Below are 26,325 nucleotides of genomic sequence, written 5' to 3'. Positions count from 1 at the left end.
AATTAAATATGTTACAAACTTTCTTTATTACCAGTCCGGGGTAACCTTAGACCGTTCGCCTTGTAACATACGCATTTCGCCAAGTACGCATTCTTGTAGGCTGGCCTGGCTGGGTTACGGAAACAATGTCTATTCAAGTGCATAAGCTCGCTAGTCAATATTATAAGAAATAAAAGGGTGTTTCTTTGCTGACGTGAGGATTCAGGCCTGATCTGACTTCAAGGCGCTTAAAGGCATCTCGCGTGATATCTTCATATGGGCACCGCCGGCCACACAGCTGCTTGCAATCAAATGCTCGAACTCCACTGGTTCATTTGCCCTTTTTTTCTAACTTGTATCAAAAGAAATCGGTTTCAGGTTTCGTAGACCAGCGCGTCTGCCAATGACGTGCAGGATGCTTTCGTTCATCATCGAGCCGACCTCACGAATGACAGGCGCGGACGCTCTCCCTATCGGGAAGCATGCTAAATCTGCATCCGAAAGTGGATGTCTCTTTTCTCATAGTAAGCCCTTGTGTCAAGTCTCCATACGTAATATTCAGTCAGCAGGTATGTTGTCCAGACACTTATCGAAGTCAGTTTGATACTTCTAACTTTATCCTTTACTTCATTAGGCTGCAATTGCTGAGCTGACGCCATCAGGAAGCATCCCAAGGCTGGATGAACAAGTGGTCGGACCTGAATCGAACAGACATTTCGTAGCAAACAACCCTTACGGAAGCCATAGAGACTGAGAACCTTGAGGAGTGTTGCAGCAGTCTCTCAAAGGTTCCGTTGAATTTCTCAGCCCATTCTCTTTGAGAATTGAGGCTGTCACGGCAAGCTCATATCTCGCAAGAACACTGGTTTACAGCCCTCCTTGAATTCCCGCAATCGCTTTCTTTCATTGAGGGCATTCTTATCAAAAAGCGACTTTCAGTAGTCAGCAACCACTTTTAAATGCGACCTAATATTAACGCAGTCAGAGAGCCTAAGACTCATGCCGGCCTGATACCTACCTACTCACCTACCTATTAACCTTCCGATTACCATACATATTTATATATATGTATATGCTGTTTGTCCAGATTTACCCATTTTACAAGTAACAAATACTCAGCGCAGAGATGGACTGCGTACAGCGAATCTGCCCGCTGACTAGGTACTGAAAGGGTCTGCTGCTTAAAAATGCCGTTAACGTTGCGTACCCCCTGTTCGGCACCCCCCCTGTTCGGCACCCTGAAAATCTAACAACGAAATGCCTACTTTTATAAGCTGATTTAAATATAAAATTATCAACGGACAAAAATACAATCGTTTTCACGCTTCTCCGGTTCATTAACCTCTTCTTCATCAGCTAAAGGTTCCAAATTTTCTATATCCTTTTCCTGCAATCCAATAATGTTCTGTTTGTTAACCAAAAGCTCGTTTGGATCCGGAACCACCCTCCTCCTTTTAACCGGCCGTATTGCCTCCAGTTGTGCTTCCAATAAGCTGATTTTTTGCTGGGCGCTAGCCAAAAGGGTATCTTTAGCTTCGAAGCTTTTTTGGACTTTTGCAAATAAAAGACGTGAAGTAGCGTTGGTTTTGTTGGATTGGGAAAGTTTTTGCAGTTGAAATCGGACATCTCGGGTCGTTTTAGGGGTTTTCCAAATAAGTAAAGACGGGTCGTTAATTTTTTGGGCTGGGCTTTCCGGTGTTTTATCCCTTTGCAAACCGTTGTTTTTATCTTTTATAACGTTGGCATTGCTATTTTCTAACAAAAAAGGGCTTAAAAGTGGTTTAACCAAGTTTACCGGCCATAACCCCGTTGTACGCCAACCAGATTGAATGGTTTTTGCTATAAATGCTTTTAATCTGGCTTTTCGATAACAAAGTAGGAAATTTCGTTTTCCAATAATTGTTGAACAGCAAAATTGGCTAACAAATCCAAGTTGACGTCGATAAGCTTCTTTTAACGGCCCAAAAACCGATAGATCCAATGGTTGGAGAACGTGTGACGAATGAGGGGGTAAATATAGGAGTTGAATATTGTTTTGCAAGCAAAGAAGCATAAATTCGTCCGTTATATGTGATCCATGGCCATCCAAAACTAATAACCGCTTTTCAGGGGTTAAAGGTTGGGTATACGGAATAAACACTTTTTTTAACCATTCGATAGCCGTTTCGTTATTTGTCCACCCGTTTTCGGTTGCGTGAAATTTCCAATTATCGAAAAGGCTTAAATCCGTCGGAAACCATTGTTGTTGTACGTTTTTTCCCTTAAATATAACAAGGGGAGGGAGGGCAACGCCCGTAGCCGATATACATTCGATTATAGTCGTCCAACCCCGCGTTCCGGGCTCTTTCCGTTGCAACGGCCGGATCCCGTTAAGCCCTAATACCAGGCCGTTAGATCCTTTACCTTCCATTATACCGGTTTCGTCCATATTCCAACGGTTTTCCGGTTTAATAGCGTTAATAACCGGGTTCGTAATATAAAGCCACCAAGATTTAATTACCTCCGTAGTAGCGCCATTAACCCGGGCGTTATCTATTCGACGGGGCCTTTGGGTCTTAAGGATTGGATAACGAACCAAAAAACGAGTTATCCAACGTTTTCCAAGGCCTTTTGTCTCTCCGGCGGCTTGAAGAATTCGTTCGGCAAAAAAGCGTAATTCTTGATGCGTTGGCGGAAGCCCTAAAGCTGTTTGGGTAAGTACCCAATCAGCCAAATGCTTTTCCTGTTCCGTAGAAAGCCTTTGAAAAGGGCTTTGTGCTTTTTTATAAGCTTGAGAACCTTTAAGTCGACTTTGAAGTGTAGACCTAGGTATTCCCCATTTTCGGGAGGTTTTTGCAATTGGATTGCCATTATTGACGTCGTTAATTGCAGATATAAGCTGTTTTTCAGTATATTGCTTCATTGGAAAATGGAGAATCAAGATTAGAAAAAAGTAAATCCAAAAGTGAAAGATTCATCGAGATATTTATAATAGAAGTTGGAGGATAAAAATAAAAGTGTTGTTATTTTTGGGTGCCGAACAGGGGGGGTGCCGAACAGGGGGTACGCAACGTTACAAATATATCACATGGGCGCAGCTGATGGTGCCCACATTTCAATGAGATATGAGACTGTAGAGGTCCTGGCATGGTAAAATAAGTAGTTACATATCCCGGAAAAAAAGGACAATTCTCGCGCCTCGGTTGTCTCAGAGGCGCAGGAGACGGAGCAGAGTCGCCGCAACTTGCAAGCGCGGCCAGTGGCAACAGTAATGATGACGAACGGTATGGCCCATGCCAAAAGGACTTACCTGAGGGATGGGTAAGATGAACCGTTGAAGGGGTCTTAGTTTAAAAGTAATATAAGAGATTTCATAAAGTGAGACTCCATTAGAACGTTGAAAAAACGTGTTTTACCACATCTTATACTATATGCAATTAGTATAAACACAACTGCCAACCATGCCATTTTACTTTCGTCAAGAGGAGCCCACAATTTGCAAGAGCTTGAAGAAATTAACAAAAGTATGTCAAAAATACGAATACGCGGCTCCACTCGCCAAAAATAAAGGCACTTCGACAACTGTGAGATTCGAACTCACGCGCCCGAAGGCATTGGCTATGTTATATAGCAGATGTTATAGCAGGCCAACGGAATAACCACTAACCGAAGTTGCCGTTGTTGAAGTGGTCGTCACCACCTTCAGATTATGAAGGTGAAGACACGGGTGCTACTTCCTTTTTCGGGCTTGCACTCAGTGTTGAGAGGACTGTAACATGTTTATATTATATTCGTAACATGAGCAGGCTCGTTTCGATCCCCACGGTATTAACCAAAGCTAATACATAATATAGCAAAATGTAAAAAATGGTAGTCTAATAAGGGAGATAAATATAATTAGTTATCTATTTATATAAAGAGTATGTTAAGGAGATGCGCGAACTTTATTTGGCGATAAAATTAGCAAAGATCCAAAAATGCATAGATTGCACGACGGCCTCGGTTGAAAAGCGTTGATAGGCAATTTAACCAAATAAAGAAATCGAATATCACAACTTAATGCCAAAATTATTTAGCTACCGAGTGTTTAAGGGATTTTTCCCCCTTTCATCCTTTTATTCTTTTTTTATTCTTTTATTACAAACCATTTCCACGAACTACTTGCTCTTCCATATAAAATGGTTGGTATAAGCATATACGTTCCAAACCGTACAAAAAACAGCTAATTTGAACGTTAAGGAAATATTACCATAACCGAGGATTATAATCACCAACAATTAACCCGCCTCCCCAGGCCGCTTAACAGGTGCTTATTACCGACTATTTTAACCCCGAAAAGCATTGGCTGTGGTCCAAGGCGCAGTGCAGGTACAGAGACGGAAATTTTATCGGCGTGAAAGTTTTACAAATTAGGCAATAAGCGGTCGACGAGTACTTCCTCAATGGCAAGGTCGACGTTTTCAAACTGCTGCGGCAACAGCCCCTGCCTCCTTGGACAAGCGCCTCAAGGACCTGGATGTGAAGTAAATACCGCAGGATATAATCCCAAGATCGTTGGATCGTACCTACCTAGGCGTTAGAATGTGGCCGTTCAACACCAACGACATTGGAGGATCGTCGCGAGAATTGCCCAATTGGCCTCACTTAACAAATCCTGATACAAGCCGATGTAAAATAATTCCATCAATATTATTTTCGTATGCAGCGGTGATATGGTCGAAATTTTAACGCATTAACGTCCTTGTTGTAAACAATACCGATTTTCCAACCGAGTTTGATCTTATGTTAAGCATTTTCGGTCCTTTAACGAAAGCCGATAGCAATGTCAAAGTCGCTAAAACACTTGGTAATAAGGCTTTTCGACATCCGTAACGTTGGCGCAATGAGCCTGGCCTTACAAATCCAGCCTACATACCACCGTCTCAAGTCCAGTTTTTATAGGAAATTCACCAATGACACGGTCGGCAAATTTTTAACGCTTAATTATATTACGTATAAAATATATTTGTCCGAGTGAATTACAAAACTGAAAAAGCAAGGAGCACCCGGGTTGCACCTTCCTTGCCCAGACGAATATAATCCAAAACTAAACGGGCCCCCTCAACAACGGCAACTTCGGTTAGTGGTTATTCCGTTGGCCTGCTATAACATCTGCTATATAACATAGCCAATGCCTTCGGGCGCGTGAGTTCGAATCTCACAGTTGTCGAAGTGCCTTTATTTTTTGGTGTTTTTCATCACCCTGTTTCTTTCCATCTTTGTTTTGATTACCTCCGCTGATTTGGTGGGTACGTTACTTTTTTCAAAAGGGGCTTGCAGCCGTGTCCCCACTAGATGTCACCCTGGTGTCCACTTTGTCTTGAATAGCTTATTTTTGGAATCCAAATCGCTGACGGTAAGGCTGCTGTTTGCCATTCTAGCAAGCTTAGATATGTACCTTTAAATTCCAGAAACTCCCTTGCGTTTGTGTTCTTCTTGGCCGCCCCAGGCTGCTTTCTCATCCGCGGTTCGGATGCACCGGCCCGGAGCGCTCGTAGTAGAACGCAGCGGCTAATTCTCACTTGCGCCATCGATTCTTTACATAAAATATTTAGTATTATCTCCGACAGCCACTGCCGTCACCCGCCCATAAAAACGAGGATTTGTCCCAGAGTGTTGGTTCTTTGCTGTCAATGTAAGATGCTGGCTTTGCAACATCTCAGCTGGCGGCAAGCCATAACCGAAGAACCAATTGACGATGCGCTGGACTGCCGTTGGTGCATGGGGCCGGAACGCACTGCAATTTCGCGGTGGCTCAGCAGGCCAGGCCGTTTGCTCTGCTTGGTCAATCACCTGCAGGGGTTCGCAGGATTGCCACACCCTTGATTGCTCGGCGTCTTGGAGGAATGTCTCTGGGATCCGCTCTTCGTGGACAGTCAGCAAGCATGAGAGATCGCTTGAACAATCTCACCTTTTAATAATAATGTTTTGCTTTCTCACCATGGGAGAAACGATACACCTCTTTCTCCCACATAGGCGAGCTTGCTTGTGCCATTTTTTTTTTCTCGTTTGCTGGAGCAGTTTCGGGTAGAGTTGCAGTCGGCAGGTTACCGGCGTTCATTCTTTACAATAGTACAATTTTCGTTCTAGAGGGTTGTTTTGTGGAGTTATTCAGAGTTCGAGTCGCGTTTGCAACCCCAAGATGCGAATCTCTGTCCTGGTGGGCCTCGCTCAGATCACGGCTGCAAATGTCGTCCCCCGGCAGTCAAGTTCGACAGTGGACGTCGGCAAGTCCACGCTGACGGCCGACCCCGCCGACTTGGATGATGCGTGTTCTATTGCCATCCGGACCGCGGGTACCAACTCAAGGATCAGGCCGTCTCTGGCGCTCAACTGCCTGCAGTCGATACCTGTCGATGTCGAGACGGACCTTACTCTGCTCGACCAGCTAACCTACCATGCCGAAACGTTGAGCACTCTGGGGTACCTCAAGGCGCCGCCAGCCGGCTACCTCATTCCTGGTGTTGATATCATGGGAGCCTTTGATGAAATGAGGACCAAGCTGAAGGATGGTAAATATGCCAACCAATATCACTTTATGGAGGAGGTCTTTAATGTGGTAAGTATTCCATCCACAATGCTGCCGATCTACCGAGTTTCTGTCATTTTGAATGCCTACTAACACTGCTTGCAGTACCACGCCGCTTCGGAAAGCCATTTCACGTGGAGACCAAAGATCCTGAACGCGTTTACCTTCCAAAGAGGTCTCAACCTAGTCAGTGTTTCCCAGGACGGCATTGAGCTGCCCAAGGTTTATGCAGAAGAGGATTTTATGAAGAGTCAGCGCGATGGATACGATGCTTCAGAAATTGTCTCCATCGACGGATCTCCAGTCGAGGACGTAATAGCAAGGGAGTCTTTCAACGTGCTAGCCCAGGATCCGGACGCAAAGTATAACCAATTGATGCAGGGCCACGGTGTACATTCGATCGGCGGTGAATTCTGGAAGAACTGGCACACGGCCGGCGTCCCCGACCTCCACAACATCACATTTGCAAACTCATCGACCGCCACCTACTTCAACAGCGCCAGCTATTCAGGCGAAGTGGCGGGTATCCAATCGGCCAAGGACCTAAGCAAGGCGTACCTGTTACCAACTGACCGTGACGGCAGCTCGAGCGCATTTGAGTTGAACGCCAGCGATGATGGCAGTTTTGCGTCGGCCATCAGCCTTATGCAGCTACAGTCATTTGGCAAGCGCGATATGGAGCCGCGAGATCTATTCAAGCCAGAAAAACTTAAGCCTTTCGTCAGCCACAAGCTGGGGATGATGTATGGCTATTTCCTTGACAAACCCAACTTTACAGACGTGTGCGTCCTCGCCATCCCGAGTTTCTCGAGCAACGGCACGAGCGACTACAAAACCGAGCTCGAGGACACGCGGCGCGTGATACGCGAGTTTGTCACCAAATGCAAGGCCGCCAACCGCAACCGAGTCGTGCTCGACGTCTCGGGCAATGGCGGTGGGAACTACGCCGCCGGAGTGGAGCTCTTTCGCAACTTCTTCCCCAAGGCCGAGCACCGCCAGGCCTACAACTTTCGCGTGTCGCCGTTTATGCGTTACCTGGCCACCAACATGGACGAGAGCGAGAAGTGGAACTTTTACCAGCAGGAGTCGCGCGAGTACAAGCCCAGCTTTGACGAGTTCTTCAAGCCCTCCAAGGACATCAAGCAAGACGACCTCACCGGCCACGTGCTGATCGAGCCCTCGAGCATCGCGAGCGACTTTGGTGGCGAAGCCATCGACACCTCCAAGGAGCCGCCGTTCAAACCCGACGACATGATCATCCTCTCCGACGGACACGCCGGCTCCACCTGCGCGGGGATCGTCAGCCTCTTCTACCGCGAGGCGGGCGTGCGCGTCGTGGCGTTTGGCGGCCGGCCGCTCGAGCGGCCCATGCAGGGCGTTGGGGGCACGAGGGGCGGCTTCGGGTACGACGAACCCATGTTCCGCAACCTTTCGGACGCCTTCAACGCCGGCGGCCGAGCCCGCCGTCCCGACCCACCGTCAGGGGTCCAGCGCCCGCCGCGCTGGCCCATGGCAGTCCAGAGCCTTTTCAACTGGCGCACAAATTGGAACAATGAATTCGCGGTCGGGGCGGTCGCAGACGCGGTTCCGTTGCATTTCAGCTACGAGGCCGCGCACTGCCGCCGCTTCTACCGCGCCGATAACGTCGTCGACCACACCACGACCTGGGCCGATGCTGCCTCCGTGGCGTGGAAGGGCGCCAAATGCGTCAAGGGCAGCACCGTCAACAGCGATGCGACCATCGGTAAAGGTGGCATGGATGGCGCGCCGGCGTTCTCGGAGGACGTGCGGTCGCGGCAGCGCTACGTCGGCCTCGGGGCCGTCAATAACGGTGTTGCCGCCACAGGGCAGCTGCCACCACAGGGGGGCCGGAAGGCGGGCTCTGGATCGGCCGAGGGTGGTGGCGGTGGTGGTGGTGACTCCAAGAAGGATGCGGCGGGTGGCTTGAGGGCTAGTGTCTTTACCGTTGCTGGTGTTACTGTTCTTGCCGCTGCTCTGTTGGCTGTCTGATCAACATGACTGTACGAGAAAGAAGTCGTCAGAGATGTCTCTGGGCTCTTCCTTTCTTTTTTTCTCTTTCTTTTGTGTATCTTTTTTTCCTTGATGCATTGCAGGCGCATGTGAGCGACTTTTTCTTCTTTCTTTAGTACAGTCCCAATTAGGGCTTCACGTGGCTAGATTTTCTAGACTAGAATTAGACTTTTAGCATAGAGTTTACTGTTTGTTGTTTGTCCCCACATCGCACAACTTTTAGCCCAGAAAGGCCTGGAACGGTGCTGTAAGCGTGTGCTGAACACGTCGCAATTCGAGGTTTCATGTGTTGGTGGGGATGCAACGCACAGCCATCATGCTACATACAGTTTTGAGTTGCTATTGTTTACCAATCTTGACTGAAATTTATATAATTCTTGTTTTTTTTTTGTTATTAAACCTTATACTTCTTCTTATGTCTGGTTGTTAGGGGCTATATCATGTAACTGCAATCCGTCAAGCTTCTCACATTATTCCCCATGAGGGTTACTTTGCGCATGCTATTCAGAGTCTTATGTTAGCTGTGATCTCAAATCACTTGACCCAGCGTCATCACGACACCAGACTTACGCAGTAACAAACTGGGCTCTCCAAAGCAAATTGCTTCGACCCATGTTCTTCCAAGCGGCCTTTGTCTGGGTATCGTTGCTCAAGGCGACGTCGCTCTGCAGCGACGTCGGGGTCTTCTCGCTGGCAGTCTCGGGGTAGAAGACGTTGCTGTCGAGCTTCTCGGGCGTTGAGTCGAACGACAGCCCCTGCTGGCTGACACCGGCACTGTGTGCGCCGACCATGGCGACAAGGTCCGCGGTCGTGAAGCCCTTGGCCTTGCAGGCGTCAATCTGCTGCTGGGCCGTGGACTCGCTGTTTGGGAGCTGGCCCTCGGGGCTTGGCACTGAAGAGTCCTTGCGGCCAACGTAGAAGTATGTCCGTGGTCCGGCGCAGGAGGTGATGGCGACGACTGCATGGGAGGAAACCGTGTTAACTTGTCTTTTGGACGATAATCACATTGTTTATGCATCCGTCCCGGACAAGACACGTCTTACCACCGGCAGCTTGTATCAGATCTGCTGTGCCGACTTTAAAGTCGAGCGCCTTTTGGGCCAAGCTTTCGCAAATAGGGACAAGGGCTCCGTTGTCATCAGGACGATCGTTGCATTCGTTGGCAAGGATCAATGAACCATCGCAGCTGCCAGGGAAGCAGTCATGAAAAGCTGCACGCATCGCCATCCTGGCATCGGCATTGCAGCCTTTGAATGACGTCTTGAGGTCTGCGATGACAGGCTTCCAAGGGTTGCAAAGTTTGTTGCTGTGTACGGGTACTGGTGCTGTGACCAACAACAGTGTAGCCAGGAGAAGTGAGGAGCTACGCAGTGGTCCGAGCATGGCGAAAGAGTGATGAATTGGGTTGAACAAACAGTGTATCCGAATGAAAGTCGGTCGATAATTAGACATTCGAGTGACTAAAAATACTAGACAGAAAGATAAAGAAAAGAAACCCTTTGAATGGGGGTTCACCGGGCGTATTGAAGATCTAAGAAGAGGTCGAAAGAAGCTCGCAAGGCAATCAGGCGCACGCCATCTTGTAGCGATCTCGCACCAAACTTATACAAAGATGATCCAACGATCCCGGGGGGAATCACAGCCTCGCATCATTGGACTCGGATTTCAATTTAACAAGATCCCGATCAACTGGAGGCCAAGAGTCTGAGCGCAATGCAATTTCAGCTGCTAGATATAGGCCATACTAACCCAGGAACTTTTCCAATCTAACCTTCACTTTAGGCCGGTTCCAAGAAAAGCCGTTATTTAGTCCACTAGGCGCGGATCGCATATTGGTCTGGTATTGTGCCCCCAAACGCCACGTGCAAGGCACAGGTAGAATACTTCTAGGCTCTGTTCGCCATCCGACGGAGATAACTCAGAGTCTTCCTTTGAGCTAATCAGGTGCACATTTTGATTGCCAAGTGTTTTTCTCGTAAACAACAAAGGGTCCATCCTGGCGTGGCCGCGATCACAGCTTGGCAGGCTTTGGTGCCCGCTGATCGCCATGATAATCCTTTGAAAATGATTTGTTATATAATTCGTCCTGTCAAGTGCCCTTCCCCTCAGTTTAAGTCTTGTGGGGTTGATGCATATCCAACTTGACAAGTAGGCATCCGATACCACACTCATTTGTCTAGATGTGCTATTAACAACTATCCTTTAATCAATAATAAATTTCCTTCATTAGAGCGAAATATCCACATCCCATGGCCATGGGCAACATTCTCTACTCGGCTTTTGTCGGAGCCATCTTGGCCACCACATTCGTTTCCGCAGCCTCAACACCCAAGGGCTGCTTCAAGAACCCACCAAATAGTCAAGCTGCTCTCGGGAGAGCATACCCACAACTCAACAATGCCAAGATGACGGTGGCCATGTGCGAACAGCACTGCACAAAACACCAAAGCAGTATCTTTGGCTTGGAGCGCGGCCGCATCTGTAACTGCGGCGATGTCGTTGTTCCCGAGGCGGTTGCAGGCACGGACGCGCAGTGCCGGACAAAGTGCGGAGGTGATGCTAAAGCATACTGCGGCGCCACCGGATTCTTCAACCTCTATGAGCTTGACACATCTGGCTACCCCAGTGCTGGACAGTGGGGGCCTATCGTCAAGTTTCCCGTCGTCCCCGTCTCCGTAGCTCTCATTCCAGAGTCGGGTGACTTGATGACTTGGTCGTCTGGATGGCCGTACGTGCTACATTCTCGGGATCTACGAGAGGGGCTGATCCACTAACTAAGATACCCTAGTGAACGGTTCACCAACGCCGGCAATGGCAAGACTTATACAGCCATCTACAGTGCTGCGACTGGTAATGTCAGCGACGCCATTGTTCAAAACACTGCGCACGACATGTTCTGTCCTGGAACTTCGATGGATGAGTATGGCCGTATCATTGTCACTGGCGGCTCCAGTGCCTCCAAGACGAGCGTCTTTGATTTCAAGAACGGCCAACGCTCCCCCTGGGCACGCGCTTCCGACATGACTAATCCCCGCGGCTATCAGTCCAGCGTCACTACGTAAGGTTTCTGCCTTTGAACAATGCTCACACAACCAGAGTCCTTTGGCACTAATCAAGATCAACAGGTCCGAGGGCAAGATTTTCACCATTGGTGGTACCTTCACCGGCAATGGCAAGAGAGACGGCGAGGTCTACGACGTCTCCTCAAACGAGTGGACCAAGCTTCCCGGCTGTCCGGCAAACATCATGCGAGTTGCCGCAGGCCAGTACCCGGACAGCCACACCTGGCTCTGGGGTTGGAAGGACGGCTTTGTGCTGCAGGCCGGACCGTCCAAGAAGATGAACTGGTTCGACACCAAGGGCACGGGCGCCAACAAGCCAGCCGGCACCCGCGGAGCCGACCAGGACTCCATGTGCGGCGTCACGGCCATGTACGACGCAGCCGCCGGCAAGGTCTTCACCTACGGCGGCGGCACACGCTATTCCGGCTACGACGGGTCCAAGGCCGCGCACGTCCTGACCCTCCCCGACACCCCCGGAGACCCCGTGGCGGTCGAGCGCGTCTCGGACGGCCAGTACGGCCGTGGTTACCACAACGCCGTGGTCCTGCCCGACGGCAAGGTGTTTGTGGTCGGCGGCATGAGCAAGATGGCTCTCTTCTCCGACGGCACCCCGCAGCTGTTCCCCGAGATCTGGGACCCGGCCACGGGCGGCTTCACCACGATGCGCCCGCACGCCATACCGCGCAACTACCACTCGACCGCGATGCTCATGGCAGACGGCACCGTCTTCTCCGGAGGCGGCGGCCTCTGCGGCAGCGGCTGCTCCGCCAACCACTTTGACGGGCAGTTCTTCAGCCCGCCGTACTTGTTCGAGGCCGACGGCAAGACGCCCGCCCAGCGGCCAGTCATCAGCAGCCTGGGACCGGCCACGGGTGCGAACGGCGCCGTCGAGGTCAGGGCCGGCGAGAAGGTCACCGTCACCATGCAGGAGGCGGGCGGCTACAAGTTCAGCATGATCCGCACCGGATCGACGACGCACACGGTTAACACCGACAGCAGGCGCATTCCGCTCGAGGGTCAGGACGTGGGTGATGGCAACTACGTCGTCACCGTTCCGAACGACTACGGAATTGCCACGCCTGGCTATTACATGCTGTTTGCAATTAATGAGGCCGGGGTTCCAGCTGTGGCAAGGTTCTTCAGAGTGGGTTTGTAAGGGTGCTGTGAGTTATGTATGAGGACAACCATTTATTTTTACCTTCGTTAATAATATATTGAAAATTTGAAATTAGATACGAGGTCGTTTGAGCTCGTAAACTGGCAAATTTTCCCACGAGTAGAAGATAAATACAAGGTCTATAGGTTGTTTATAGTCCCACTTGATCACTTGTGCAATATGCAGATCGGCTTGGTACCTCGGCCAATTCCGGCTTGCCCAGATCATACCTTGGAGACTAGAACTAGCTAGGTAGTAGATATGAGGCTTTAAATTTACTACAACAAAATATAGAACGATTAACGTTATTCTTAGCATGCCGTCATTACCAAAATCGTATTACTTGCAAGTTGCAACGCTTACCCCTGCTTGTTGTCCTAATTGTTTCCAAAATAGCATATGCTATAAATAATCCCCATACTAGGGACTTCATCCCTGAAGACGATTGCAATGCTGTACCACTTATCGTGATTAACTGCGAATATAAAGTAGCATTGGGACTGTTGCGATTCCCACAAGAGGTTACTCAATCCACGTCAGTCCACCACAACAACACACCGGCAGCATATGATCACATACCTATATCTTAATTCTTTCAATATCTGCAATTATGAAATTTACAATCGCAACTCTTTTTACCGCGTCTCTGGCGTTCCAAGCAACGGCGGCCATGCAGTCCCAAGGCAGTGACCGCATGCAGCGGCAAGGCAGTACGCCCAGGCGGTACAAAGTTTCTCTCAATAGTGAGGGGTTTGGCGCCATCGGCTCGGCAGAGTGTAACGAAGGAGGCGTGGCATCAATAGAAGTCAGAGGAAAGGCAAAGATGATAAAAGACGGCCAACCTAAGATCATCGATATTACGGGGGGACAACTTGAAGTCACGGTTCAAGGAGGAAAAGCTCGTCCCGTTATCGGAGTTGTGGCAGGCCCTTTCAAACTGGTCGAGGAAGAGTTGACCGTGAACAGACAGCCAGCACAGCGCATTCCCAGCGCACCAAAACACTGATGATATGGTACTAGTTCGGGTCGAGCAGGGTTTGATTTCAAACACAGCCATGCTTCCACAGTCGTTACTCGGTCATGTTTTGAATTTATAGTTACAACAAATAATACACCGACATCCTCAAGCCAATATTCAAGCTTCCTAGTTGGTGTGGAATGACATAAATTAGGGGGAATGTTGTCCGCAATTGACAACCTTAAAGATTGAAACTGCTGCCCCAGAGTGTGTGAAGACTTCATTGAAAAAAGTCTGAAAAGGACAAAAAATTACTAAGAAGAGAATCCATTTTTGAACAACGAAAACAAGTCTAAAGCTCGCTAAATACGTGCAAACAAATACGGAGTGGAGGCAATTGATGTGTACGACAGTTGTGTTCAAAGACATTATCATTCAAGCAGGAAAAAAAAAAGAAACACCCTAGACATTTACCCCCTTTTAATCAAAAACATCGGTCGCGTAACGCACATTCCTCAAGTCGTCAAAATACTGCTTGGCTTCCTCCGCCGTTGTCTCCTTGCCATGCACCCCCCTGTCATTATCAATCTTGATGCGCATCATGGCGTCCATGACCGACTGCGAGACGCCCCTCGAGCCGCAGACGTACAGCTTGGCGCCCTCCTTCCACAAGGCCAGGAGCCTATCGGCGTCGGCGAGGATGCGGTCCTGCACGTGCTTGCAGCCGTCGCTGGCCTCGGGCTTGCGGCTGTACGTCCTGCGCACCTCGACGGCGCCCAGCTTCTCCCACTCGTCGAATTCCTCGCGGTACAGGTCGTCAAAGTCCGGGTCGCGGCAGCCAAAGTAGAACAGGAAGGGGGCGAGCTTCCGCCCGGCCGAGATCATGGCCGCGCGCTCCTGGGCGAAACCCCTGAACGGTGCGAGGCCCGTGCCGGCCGCGGCGCAGATGATTGGTGTCCTTTCCTGGTCGGACGGCAGGCTGAAGGCTGCGTGCGACGGGCGGACCGAGACGTGCAGGCTGTCGCCGGCGTTGAGCGAACTCAAGTAATTCGATGCGACGCCGATGTGACGACCCTGACCGGAGAGGGACGGGGCGTCGAGGACTGAGAAGGAAAGGGTGACTCTGGATGGGTTCGCAAGCGGAGAGGATGAGATGGAGCTTTGTTTACTTGTTAGTCTGATAGAGTCAAAAAGCGGTTTTGATGTTGTTGGCTGTGGTAAACTTACTATTGGCGCACCCTCATCGGCGGCATCATGGAGAGGAAATCGCCGATCGAAAGGTCAATGGCAGGGAAACGCTCCAGCAAATCGAGCACCGACACCCGCTTTGCTCCAACCTCGTCGGCAAAATCATCGCCTGAAAGTTTGCCAAGCTGGGACTTGGTCTCCTCGTCGGAGGCTGCATCTTGTAACGCAGACAGATTCTGACAACAGGAGAAAAAAAAAACAAAGTTAGCCGTAATTCACTGCACTTGAAGATCTCTAGTCACTGATCACTCACTCTCTTGGTCGCCGGCTGCGACAGCTCAACATACGAACTGAGCAGCTCAAATGCAGGAACAGACGTGTTGGTGGGCAGGGCGGTAGACTGGTTGCTGGACATCTCGATGGTGACGTGGGCGTCGCGTGCGAGACCGAAGCGATGTAAAGTCCTCAGAACGGTGTCGATGGGGTTGACGGGAAGCACGGCCAGGTAGTCACCAGCAGAGTACTCCATGCCCTCGGGAAGCTCTATCTCCAGGTGCCTCTTGAACTGCCTGCCCCCTTCACTGGTAGACTGGGGTCCTGAGGTGAGAACCTTGGCTTCGATGACGCGAGCCTCCTTGACGTCCTGCCGCAACGTGGAAATACGCGGGTTGCTGACGTGGACCTTAACAGCCGAAGCTTCGGTAGCATTCTCAGCAGCCACATCTTTGGAGCTGACCTTGTACCGCGACGCAAGGGCAGGCCAGAGCTTGTCGTCCTCCCACGACTCGAAATCGGAAAACACAGCACCAGTCGACACATCGCTCAGGCCGGACTCGACGAGCCTGGATGCACCCAGCTCCTGGAGCGAATCGTCCACAAGCCTGGGGACACGGTGGAACGTTTGTGCCCAATCCTTGTGACCACAGCCAAAGACGGCATAAGAGACATCCTTGAAGGGCTTTGCGGCCTTGTCGCTGGCCTCGAGCCACGCCACAAAATGGCCGGCGTTGTCTGGCGGCTGTCCCTCGTACGATGCAGTAATGATGACGACGGCTTGATCGGTGGGAAGCTTGCCTTTGGCGCTGTCCATGCAGTCGACGGTCGCGGCATGGAAGCCGTGCGAGGGGGCATCCGTGGCGATGCGGCGGGCCAGCGCCTCACAGGTGCCACTGTTGGACCCGTACAGGACGGTCAGAGGGACGCCGGTGGCGTCGGCCGGGGCCGCACCCGCACCGCTCGCCTCTTTGGTGCCGGCGCTGTCTTCCTGGCTCAAACCTTGTAGGCGGCGCTCTAAAGTGGTCGGGTTGAGTCCGTCTCGGAGGATGGCGCGCATGTATAGATCCTTGGGCTTGAGGGTCAAGGTCTGCTTCAAGGCGAACTGGTAGTTGGGAGCAAGAACAAAGTTGAAATTTTGGAGGAGCATGGCCGTGACCAACAAAGCCTCCTGCCAAGCAAACGGCCGGCCGATGCAGGCACGCATGCCGTTGCCAAATGGTTTCCAAGAGTTGGGGAACTCCTTGGTTATGCGCTCGAAATTCTCATCGAGCATGCGTTCGGGAACGAACTCGTCGGCGTCGTTGCCCCAGACTCGGGGGTCGACTTGCGACTTGGCCAGCAAAAGCACAATGACTTCGTCCTTGTTGACCTTGTACTTGCCGCCAAGTACGTCGTCCTCGCGAGCCGCAACCGTAATGTTGGGAATAGTGGCATGGACCCTCAGGGTTTCGCGCAGGATGGCGTTCAGGTAGGGGAGCTTGGACATGTGCTCGACTGTGATGGGACCCTTGCCGATAACCTCATCAACCTCACGTTGTGCCTTTTCGTAATATTCCGGGTGTTTCACCAGTTCGTAAAAGACAAAAGAAAGCAGTCCTGAAGTCGTCTCATGGCCTGCAATCAGGAAAGTGATCAAGTTGTCCATGATGCTCTCGTCCGTCATCTTTTTTCCGGTTTTGGAATCGACACCACTAAGCATGGCGTGAAGAAGATCCCTACGGTCGGCGCCCTCACCGGCTTTGCGAGCCTCGAGCACTTCGCGTGCCGTTCTCCGGAGGACCTCAATGTCCGCATCGAACTTTTGGTCCTGGGTACGGTAAAATATGGACGGCAACGGAGCCCTCCTCCCACGGTTGCCGCACTCGACAAGAAAGTCGCCCATGGCATCAATAAAGGGATGCATCTCAGTCGAGTAATAGCTGTTGAATCGGAAGCCCATGGAGCACAGCGCCAGCGTATCGAGGGTCAACCTGGTGAAGTCATCGGTCACCATGATTGGCGAGTTAGGGCCGTAGCGCGCCCATTTGAGTGCGAGCTGAGAGGCAATATCATGCATCTCGTCGTACATGTTCCTGATAGAGAGTGGTCCGAAAGCGGGCATCAGGACGCGGTGGGCGATGCCCCAATTCTCCTCGTCAGGATACGCCGTGAACAAGCCATCATGGGTGCCTCCCCTGACTTCCTACAGTTGGACGAGTCAATAGGTATTCGGCGGGCTCTCCCGCTCGCATCGTCCGATATGCAGCGAAGAATGTCAGCTTACTTTGAGAGTCGGGTTGATTGACTTGTAGAAGCGCTTTTCGTCGCAAACTTCATTGACCAAAGCCTGCGTTGTAACAAATACCAAGGACTTGCCCGGAAACCTCATCCTCCAGATTTCGCCTGCAAAGCCGGGTGCGCCATTGCGTCAGTCAACAGAGATGGCAGAACGGGGGGGACAAAATGAAAAACACCAAAAAGCGTACCATGCTTGCTGGCCATCGACAGCAAAGATCCCAAGGGAAATTCATTGTCAATTGCGCCAATGTTGCCCAAGATAGGCAATCCCTGGGGCTCGGGAACTGGGACTGTTTGGTCGTCAGAGGTAGACATGCTGCTCGATGTTTATTCAAGCAGATGTTGGCTGAAAAGGTTCAGGTTGGTTGTCAAGGCCATGAAGCCAGTCGTCTTGCAACGAGGGTTCAGAAACCTTATAAATAAATAATGGTACAAAAGATCAATATTACTCTACTATATACCGTCATGCATTACCTGACTCTGAACACACCGGCAGGTGTTTTGTTGCATGAGGCGTCGACCCTTGGGGGGCCATCGTAAGGAGCCCCACCAATGCCTAGTTTCATTCTGTGGGGAGTGGGTAGATGTGGTTTCAGTGCACCAGCCCAATGTACTCGGAACAATTAGTACACGTGGTAAATGCTGGTGGCACGGTATGTAGAGAGATACGAGCTTGAGGTACCTATCTACACTCTCATGATTGTGCCTCGGCAAGGTCAGGCCAGTCTTCCAGAATAACTTGCTAGGTTTCAACCCGGAAAGCCCGGCTGTCAGGTGGGTCGATAGGGGGGAATGACCTTTTTGGTCATCTTTCAGGGTTCCCGTTATGGATGGCAGAAATTATGCCATGTAGTGTCATCTTTGGGAGGATTTTCATGCCAAAAAAGGGGGGGCGAGTTCGGTCGGGGTCGGAGGTTGGGATCGATGACGGAATATTAAAGACATGTCTTTCTCACATGCAGAGTGAATTAGGTTTACTGTGGTACAACAAAGTACCAATGGAGGGGTTCTCCCAAAATTCTGTTCCTTGTAAGAAATCTTTGTTAGTAGACGTGAAGCTTTTTGCGGGTCTTTGGCGTCCACAGACTACTGTATGTACAGTAGTATTCCATACATGCACATCGTGGAAGGTTGGCGCGATGTATCCCAGTAAAACTTTTCTTGGCGACACGGAGTAAAGCCGCTTTTGCCGCTGTAACATTGACCAGCCCAACAACAAGTAGGCAAGGGTAAACCGTTGTCCAATGTGCAAACCTAAAATGTTTTACTGTACTGGTAGTATGTCTAGCGCCTGAGCAACCAGAGTAAGCACTTTACGAAAATGACGATCAGCATTGGTCAATTCAGAATGCAGCTTGGCACACAAAAAAAGTAAGATATAGGACATTGTCCCGCCATACGCACAACAAGATTGGTACTCGGTATCTACTCTGGCAAGTGGGGGACAAAAAAAAACCATCACTTTCGCCGTCGATGATTTTACATATTGTCCATTTTCTGCATTTTATTTCCTCAATTTGCGGTAGTTATCCGCAAAAGCTGCTTGCAGTCCCTATCTTTTTTTTTGTCCCTCAATTGTCTGGTAGGCACCAAGGGCACCTACCTAGATTACGATGCAGACCCACTATTGATTGCTATCTGGGAGTGCACGTCGCTTACTGACCGGCGGCTCCGAACCATGAAAAAGGTGAGGGACGGAACCGCCGCGGTGCGGTAGTGCCGTTTGTCCACATGCCGAGGCTCTCCGAAAATCCACTCTCGAGCGGAGCCAGCAACCTCCTCTGCCGCGGCAGGTCAACGACCTTGTCTCGTGTGGGTGCACAAAAGAACCACCAGCCTGTGGAACCTAGCCTGTGATAGCTCATCTTCGGCTCGCTCTGGACATGGATTCTAGTAAATATCTGTCCCAATCTGTCCGGCATGTTGGACAGTCTCGACTTGCGTCGATGCCAAGCCTCGTCTACCATCATCCCCTGCTTCCCGCATCCCCAATACAACAGCCTCAGCCGAGGACGCGACGTGCCTCGGAGAGACCGGCGCCGCCGATTAGCCCGTCTTGCCCGTGTCGTGTCACAGGCATTTTCAACCACGCAAAATTTGCGCGGTCACGTGATATTAACATTTTCTCTGCTATCGTTGCCGGGTGCGTTATCGCTCTTCCGAAATTACCTCTACCTAACGACATTATATGCGAGTAATCTGGACTGGATAATATCGGGTAGCAGTGCGTTCCATTTTGCCATGTGACGATGCGATGTAAGCCATTCAATTTCTTTCAATTGTCTTGCACACGAACATTGTCAGCGTTCATATTGGAATTACTGCGCCAAAAGCTGCAGCACAATATTGTAGCTAATATCGAGGTATACAGCAGCTTCTAACACCTACCTACCCATTTGAGGCTTTTAATCTGCTGTTGCGTACTTGATAGTGATACTTTTTAGATGTACCATAAGGGCCACATTATCCGGCACCCACAATTCAATATTGGGCATCCTTTTTTAGCCATACAGTGAACAGGTGCACATGGTACCGCTACCATCACCAATACCACTACCACCAGCACCACCCAATAGTTAAGACTGGGTGTCGGGTTAGGGACTAAGTGTTAGCGGTTAGGGCTTCGGGCCATCTACATAGTACAGGAATGTGAGCCAAAAATCGCGACGCGTCTATGTGATAATTAGCACTGGGTGGGGCCAAAAAAGGTGCCAAATCTTGAATTATGGGTGCCGGATAATGTGGCCCGTTTATAAATGGTAAACAACATGGTGGGCTTCGTCCCCATATATCCGAGCTGGTTTTTAAACTTGCGAATAGCTCAAAAAAATCAAAAAATAAAGGCACTTCGACAACTGTGAGATTCGAACTCACGCGCCCGAAGGCATTGGCTATGTTATATAGCAGATGTTATAGCAGGCCAACGGAATAACCACTAACCGAAGTTGCCGTTGTTGAAATGACTGCCATAGCTTGCAGATTATGAACTGAAGGAAAATGCAAACACGGGTGCTCCTTCCTTCTTTGGTTTCGCTGGGCTATACTTGGGTATTTACCTGTTAACTTTGAGCACAGGTAACTACGTAGGTACCTTGGTAACTTATTTACCCAGGTACGTAAGATACCTATTTAAATAATACTGGACATGAAAATACACTAGACTAGTACCGATATTGACGGCGACGCCATATCCTAGAATATCAAATCCCAACGCAGTATAATAACACGCGTGGAAATTCCCCGTCGCGACAAGGATGGGTCCGCGATTTCGTATTTTAGTTCTGGAACTAGACCGAAACATAACTGAGGCCGTGTATTTTTGTGGCATGAACGCTGGGTTTTAGTTCACATGCCGCGACCGCAAAAATAATAGCTATTTTGCTCTTCTTTCAATACCTGGCAAGATTGATGGTAGATGTAGTATGGTGTAACGATTGTAACGGGCGATGCGATTGACGAATATCCGAACAGGGTTAATAGCACCTTGGGCCACAGGCCCTCTCTCTGGTTGAACATTGTCCAAGAGTCTGTCTTCTGCACTCGGGTTCCAAACAGTGCCACTAACCACCATCGGTTGGATGCACCGGCCAGAGCTTCACACACTCTTGAACAAGGACACGGACTCGCAGTCAAACAATTCGTTTCACCCCGAACTCCGCCGGCTTGTTTATACCGCGATATGTGCATTTCTAAGAAGGTGCGTAAGGTCGCTTGTGCTGAAAAAGATCCGGGCAATATGTGGAGGGACGCTCACCATAGTGAAGGTGTCTCGACTAATCTCCTTGTTCAGGGATAACTTAGCAAGTTAGCTACCAGGCAATCTTTCCAAACCGGCAGCAAAGCGGATCTACATCATAAATGTTCCCGCTGTTAACTGATGGCCTTGCAGTCAATTGAAGTAGATAAACATAACGTGCTTGTTGTCATAACGAGGGAGGGTAGGCAATTAGGTAGCTTGATACTTTGGACTTTTACCTCCCAACTTACCCGAGTACCCACCCAACTATCAGGCCGTTATCCTCTGTCTGTACATGTCTGTCCTCCTGTATGTCCACCTATCTATTTACCTACCCATTGACCTACCTACCTATTGACCTACCTACCTATTTACTTACCTATTTACCATTTCGTCTACTTACTTGCCTACATCCTATTTTACCTCCTCACCTACTTAATTACCCACCTCCTTGTATATATGCTGCTTGTCCAAATCTACCCATTGTCACAGTTAACAAGTATTCAGTGTGGACGCGGACTGTGTATAGTAAATGTGACTGCTGACTCCTGAAAGTGGCTACACCATAAGAAGACTCTAAAACAAACATCAAAGCACACATAATATTAAAATTACCCCACTAGTCCAGGACTCAGGAGTCTTTAGCACTGAGCCACGATGAGGTCCGCAACTTTCTGCCCAAGATGCATCAACGAAGTCCATTGGGTCACACCCATGTGTTGAGCCGGCCGTCTCGTAGAGCGACTTTATCTTCACAACCAGAGCCAAGTCCGGTGTTCGGGTCAACATTGTAACTGCGGCCGTGACATTGCTCTCTTCCTCGAACCGGCTTTGCGAGAACGGTGCCAAAGCCAGTGTGGAAAACAGGCTTGAAGGAAATTTCTTCCAGACGAAGGTTGATCAGCTCCATTCTACTTTGCACTTCGTTGAATTGTTCATCAATCTCCTCCAAATGATGAACCAGCATGAGGCTGCCTGGCTGTAGCTGCTGATGGAGAGCCTTAACCCCAGTCTGGGCCGTAATTTATAAAGTTGTCTGATGTCAGAACCTTGAACGGGACTATCACGAGATTCACGGGCCCGCTCAGGGACACCTCATTCAGGGCCACGACCGAGATCTCTCCAGCCACTGGAACGGACTGGAGAAGGGACGCATCATAGTTTGGAGGCGCGTTGTCGGTAGCCATCGCCAATGTATAGTTCCAGTAATAACGCACATCCTCTGATGGGCGAAGGGCATCGAGAGCCATTTTTGTGCCGTCGTGACTAGGCTCTGACATTCACACTCGATCAAGCTCCAGGACCCGCGCGTCGGCGATTTTATACCCAATGAGGGAAATGGCTCTTTGCAGCTCCTTGGCGTGCTGGTCTTTCCATTGTTGAGACGGAGCCTCTCCAGCAGTAGTGACTAGCGGAAAATGACTCGGCCAACGTGAAATCAGAGTCCTACGTAAAGCGAGATCCCAATAGTAGACTACTGTCCTTGAGTTTCACGTCCGTATCCCTCTTGCTAGCGACCGGCAAGTCAACAAAATCCAGGCCGTCCATATCCGCGATAGGAACGCCGTCGTCCCGGAACATGGCGGCACGGGCAGGAACTCTCCGGCCGCGCTTGACGGTGGCGGCGTCTTCATTCTCTACAATGACGACAGATCCGTTGATGCGCATGTGCATGTCTTGCTCCTGGTGCACCGCAAGCCTGCTAATAGAGGTCGGCAGCATGAGCTTGTCTCTCCTCCTGGGCAGCCCGTTGGCCATGGCGACCAGATTGATCTGCAAAAGTTGGTCCAGCACGACGGGATGCGCGGCGTATGGACTACCATCGTCGGCATAATCGCATACAGTGGCAGCTCCTCAGACGCCACCGTCCAGGCCGTGATGATGTCTAGGCCCTGGAAGGCCGTCTTCCACTCAATGCCCAGAGCCTGCGCGCGGCGGTACCAGGTCTCGACGTCCACCTCGCGTGGGTAGTCTGCGTTGGCCTGTTGGGGTTTAACACGACACAGTGAGGAAAGCCGACTTCAAAGATGGGAAGGAAGTGTGCAAGGCCAGACTTACTCTTGGGGTTCAGGGTGCCGCAATGGATGTTTGGTGGAATTACCTTGTTTTCAAGCACCAGCGCAGACTTGATAACACGGGTGAGACCCGCAGCACCTCCTGAGTGACCAACGTTGGGCTTCACTGCTCTGATCAGGATCCCTCCGCGATCTCCCCAAACTCGCGCTGCTGCGGTGACTTCCAAGAGGTTTCCAGTTGGTGTACCGGTTCCTTTCCTGAAGTTAGGAAGCATTGATGGTCGAGTTAGTCATTGTGTGGTTGTGGTACGCGCTGTCTTTGTCGCTCTTCCAGTTTCTAGGAAATATCTTTCCGTGACCCGCAAAGAAGGCAGTCTCCTCCAACGGCAGCCCAACTTGCGAATAAGATTCCCGAATAAGAGCTTCCTGCTGGTCAGTTTTGGGGCTTTTGACTAAGGTCTGAGAAATCTTTGCGTTACACACTATAATTAATTTCAGTACGGGCTCATGCCACGGTGATATGGATTGGCACATACTTGACGGGATGTCTAATGGTCGTACTGCAATAGAGTCGAATTTGTGAACCTGTCGTCCTATAGCAAAAGTTAGTACCTTCGTAATGTGCTTAGATACTTCAGTGAAGTACGGAATCGCTCTGTACTTTTGGTGATCGGGTGGGTTGATGGTCGAGTATACCGAGGAAATCTTTGGAACAGTTCAAGCAGAAGTATGTATGAATCCGAGATATTCGAAGACAAGTAGTTGGGAGACTGCAAGTCGGAAGAAAAGGAGATCTTTATACTTCATCGAGCCGGGTTTGCTAACGCTATGCCCGCCCATCACTTTTGGAGCTCACCTAACAGCCAGCTGCTTTGATCAGGCTTAAAGCTGGTTAATTCAGAAGCTTTCCCGAGGGCTGCATACTGGCAGCCCGATGCACATGCTGTCCAACACACCCTCACGGTTATTGGAAGAAAAAAGGCAGACCGGCGTATTGTTCAAACGGGTTCAATACTGAATGGCTGAAAAGCCATTCCGAGGTTCTGCAAGCTTATCATGCACCATTCGGTCGGTTGCAAATATATCAAGCACACCCTCACTGACTGAACTAATCAGCCTAGTTGCCCGGCTGGGGTGGCCAATCTTACAACCATTGCAACATATTGCAAGTGAAGCAGCACCAAAACTACATAGACTAGAGTGGGTGCATCGGAAGCGGGCAGAGTTTCTCGCACTCAGTGCAGCATTTATATCACCGGAGAAATACTGTAATCTGAAGAATGCTACTCCCGAACGAAAAGTGATACCTTCAAACTGAATTACCTCTAGCATCGGCAGAGAATTGATCCAGAACTTTGCAGTAAAACCCAAGTTTCCCCGGATCGAGATACAGTTTAAGTGCACCCGCCAAATTCTGCACAGTTTGATTTCCCAACGTTGTTGATAAGCGATGATCCTTGTTACGATCAAGGTATCGTGGTAACCTGTTCTTATGGTAAAGTACAGTGGGTTGAAGCAACTGAGCGTCTGACTGGGTAACTGGGGTTCTCAATGACTGGGGGTGAAGTTATGATCGTTCTCAAGTAAGTATTGAGGTTAACTAGAGTTTGATTGCTGCTAAGCAATCCTAGAATCGAATCTATCTACATGGTAATGAGCGTGACTTATATAGACTATGTTCCAAGTGTGATCTCTCTTGATCTGTTTGATCTGTGATTCTCAACTGAGATTCTACAGATCATAGAGATCCATTCCCTTGGCCGTCACGTGAGGTCACGTGAGATCTCGTGGCCTTGCCCTTAGGTAATCGTTGTTCTGCCGGTCGGTATTTCTTCTGGGCGAGTGTCGTCAGGAGGGGTGTGACCCCACCTGGCCTCTCTGGTACCGGCCCAACTATCTGGTCGTAACAATCCTGTCTGTTTTTGACCTCCACCTCCCTTGTGAAGCGAACATAATCATCTACATCTTGCCACGATCTTCTCTCTTCTGGGTCTATGGGAAGGCAGTTCTCATCATAGCCCGATGGCAAATTCATCGGGGCTGGGACCGTGCTGAGGAACAGTGGTGGTTGTACAATTTCCCATGGCACTGTCGAAGCATTTTCCCAGTCGATAACACTGAGGACATTGCAGTTGGCGTCAACGATGATATTACTGTGGCGGAAGTCGGGGTGATACAACGGGAAGGGCCCATCGAGGAGGGGAATTTGATCTGCAGCAGCCGCCAAAAACGAAGGGAAGTCGAGGATGGAAGACTTCAGTTCTTCGAGTCCCTCTGGGATGTACCGTTGTAGTTCTGCTTCGGATTTTGGGAACTTGGCATGTTGCGCCCATGCTTTAAAGTATTCGGCTGCTGTGGAAAATGGTCCGCCTAGGATGGGCAGAGGTCCAATGGTATACGAACCATCATGTTGCTTGATCACTGTCCCAATCTGGGGGAATCGAACGGACGCCATCTCTACCTGTTTATGTATTTTTGTTAGTTTCAAAAAAAAAAAGAAAACACTATATACTTGCACACTCCTACACCGGACCGGAGTAAACGAAAGCTAAGCATACTTGTAACTTAGCAACCTGTCGCACGAAGCTAGGCTTGTGATGTTGGGGAATCTGACCACGGTGGACCTCGTAACCGCCAAATGAATCCATCACAGTATCACCCGGCACGAACTCCATCAGGAAGAATGGCACGCCGACGGGATTTTCAGTCGTGCTTTCAAATGCGAAGATAGATGGAACAGGGATGCGAGTCCGTTCGCGGACGAGAGACAAGACATGAACTTCTCCAACCAGTCGCTGCGTTGCTTGCTGCGTGCCGCCATTCAGCTGGATGCGCACCACCCAGATTTCATCATCATCAAACTTGATAAGCCGGACGAGATGAAGCCCACCAAAGTTGAGTTGTGGGAGTAAAACGCATTTTGAAAAGGGCGGCGAGGAGACCTGTAGTGAAGATAGTCTGACGTTTAAAGCATAATCTAAAAGAGCGGGATAGTCGATGGGATGTTGTTTTGGAGTGGAGTCTATCGTTCCCCAGCTCAGTTGAGATACGAGGAGCCTGATGGATTGAGCGGTCATTGTGGAATCCTGGATGCTGACAT

The 26,325-nt window shown here is 50.0% G+C and overlaps 6 protein-coding genes across 6 annotated transcripts; 2 read left to right on the top strand and 4 right to left on the bottom strand.

Annotated features, from left to right (window-relative positions):
• Positions 1–5,922: 5,922 nt before the first annotated feature.
• On the top strand, positions 5,923–8,912 carry PgNI_11279 (uncharacterized protein). The gene is made up of 2 exons (XM_031131249.1): positions 5,923–6,556; positions 6,632–8,912. Exons 1-2 carry the CDS (start codon positions 6,140–6,142, stop codon positions 8,534–8,536), a joined length of 2,322 nt encoding a protein of 773 aa, XP_030976780.1. The 5' UTR covers positions 5,923–6,139; the 3' UTR covers positions 8,537–8,912.
• Positions 8,913–8,990: 78 nt separating this feature from the next.
• PgNI_11278 (uncharacterized protein) lies at positions 8,991–9,940 on the bottom strand (the record flags this gene model as incomplete). The annotated part of the gene is made up of 3 exons (XM_031131248.1): positions 8,991–9,057; positions 9,128–9,515; positions 9,601–9,940. 3 exons carry the CDS (start codon positions 9,938–9,940, stop codon positions 8,991–8,993), a joined length of 795 nt encoding a protein of 264 aa, XP_030976779.1.
• Positions 9,941–10,806: 866 nt separating this feature from the next.
• PgNI_11277 (uncharacterized protein) lies at positions 10,807–12,775 on the top strand (the record flags this gene model as incomplete). The annotated part of the gene is made up of 3 exons (XM_031131247.1): positions 10,807–11,285; positions 11,346–11,615; positions 11,683–12,775. The coding sequence occupies 3 exons, from the start codon at positions 10,807–10,809 to the stop codon at positions 12,773–12,775; spliced, it is 1,842 nt and encodes a 613-aa protein (XP_030976776.1).
• Positions 12,776–13,828: 1,053 nt separating this feature from the next.
• Positions 13,829–18,290, bottom strand: PgNI_11276 (uncharacterized protein). Its single transcript, XM_031131246.1, has 5 exons — positions 17,663–18,290; positions 17,461–17,579; positions 15,235–17,379; positions 14,961–15,157; positions 13,829–14,892 (listed from the first exon to the last, which is right to left on the bottom strand). The coding sequence occupies exons 1-5, from the start codon at positions 17,787–17,789 to the stop codon at positions 14,214–14,216; spliced, it is 3,267 nt and encodes a 1,088-aa protein (XP_030976775.1). The 5' UTR covers positions 17,790–18,290; the 3' UTR covers positions 13,829–14,213.
• A 3,921-nt stretch (positions 18,291–22,211) lies between these two features.
• PgNI_11275 (uncharacterized protein) lies at positions 22,212–23,500 on the bottom strand (the record flags this gene model as incomplete). The annotated part of the gene is made up of 4 exons (XM_031131245.1): positions 22,212–22,476; positions 22,661–22,909; positions 23,053–23,182; positions 23,269–23,500. 4 exons carry the CDS (start codon positions 23,498–23,500, stop codon positions 22,212–22,214), a joined length of 876 nt encoding a protein of 291 aa, XP_030976778.1.
• A 1,688-nt stretch (positions 23,501–25,188) lies between these two features.
• PgNI_11274 (uncharacterized protein) lies at positions 25,189–26,302 on the bottom strand (the record flags this gene model as incomplete). Its single annotated transcript, XM_031131244.1, has 2 exons — positions 25,189–25,686; positions 25,784–26,302. Coding segments are annotated over 2 exons (1,017 nt in total), but the record flags the coding sequence as incomplete, so codon positions are not given.
• Positions 26,303–26,325: the final 23 nt, after the last annotated feature.

Source organism: Pyricularia grisea, chromosome VI (genome assembly GCF_004355905.1).
Source record: "Pyricularia grisea strain NI907 chromosome VI, whole genome shotgun sequence".
In the NCBI taxonomy this organism is placed as follows: Eukaryota; Fungi; Ascomycota; class Sordariomycetes; order Magnaporthales; family Pyriculariaceae; genus Pyricularia; species Pyricularia grisea.
This window is presented reverse-complemented; position numbering and strand designations above follow the sequence as displayed.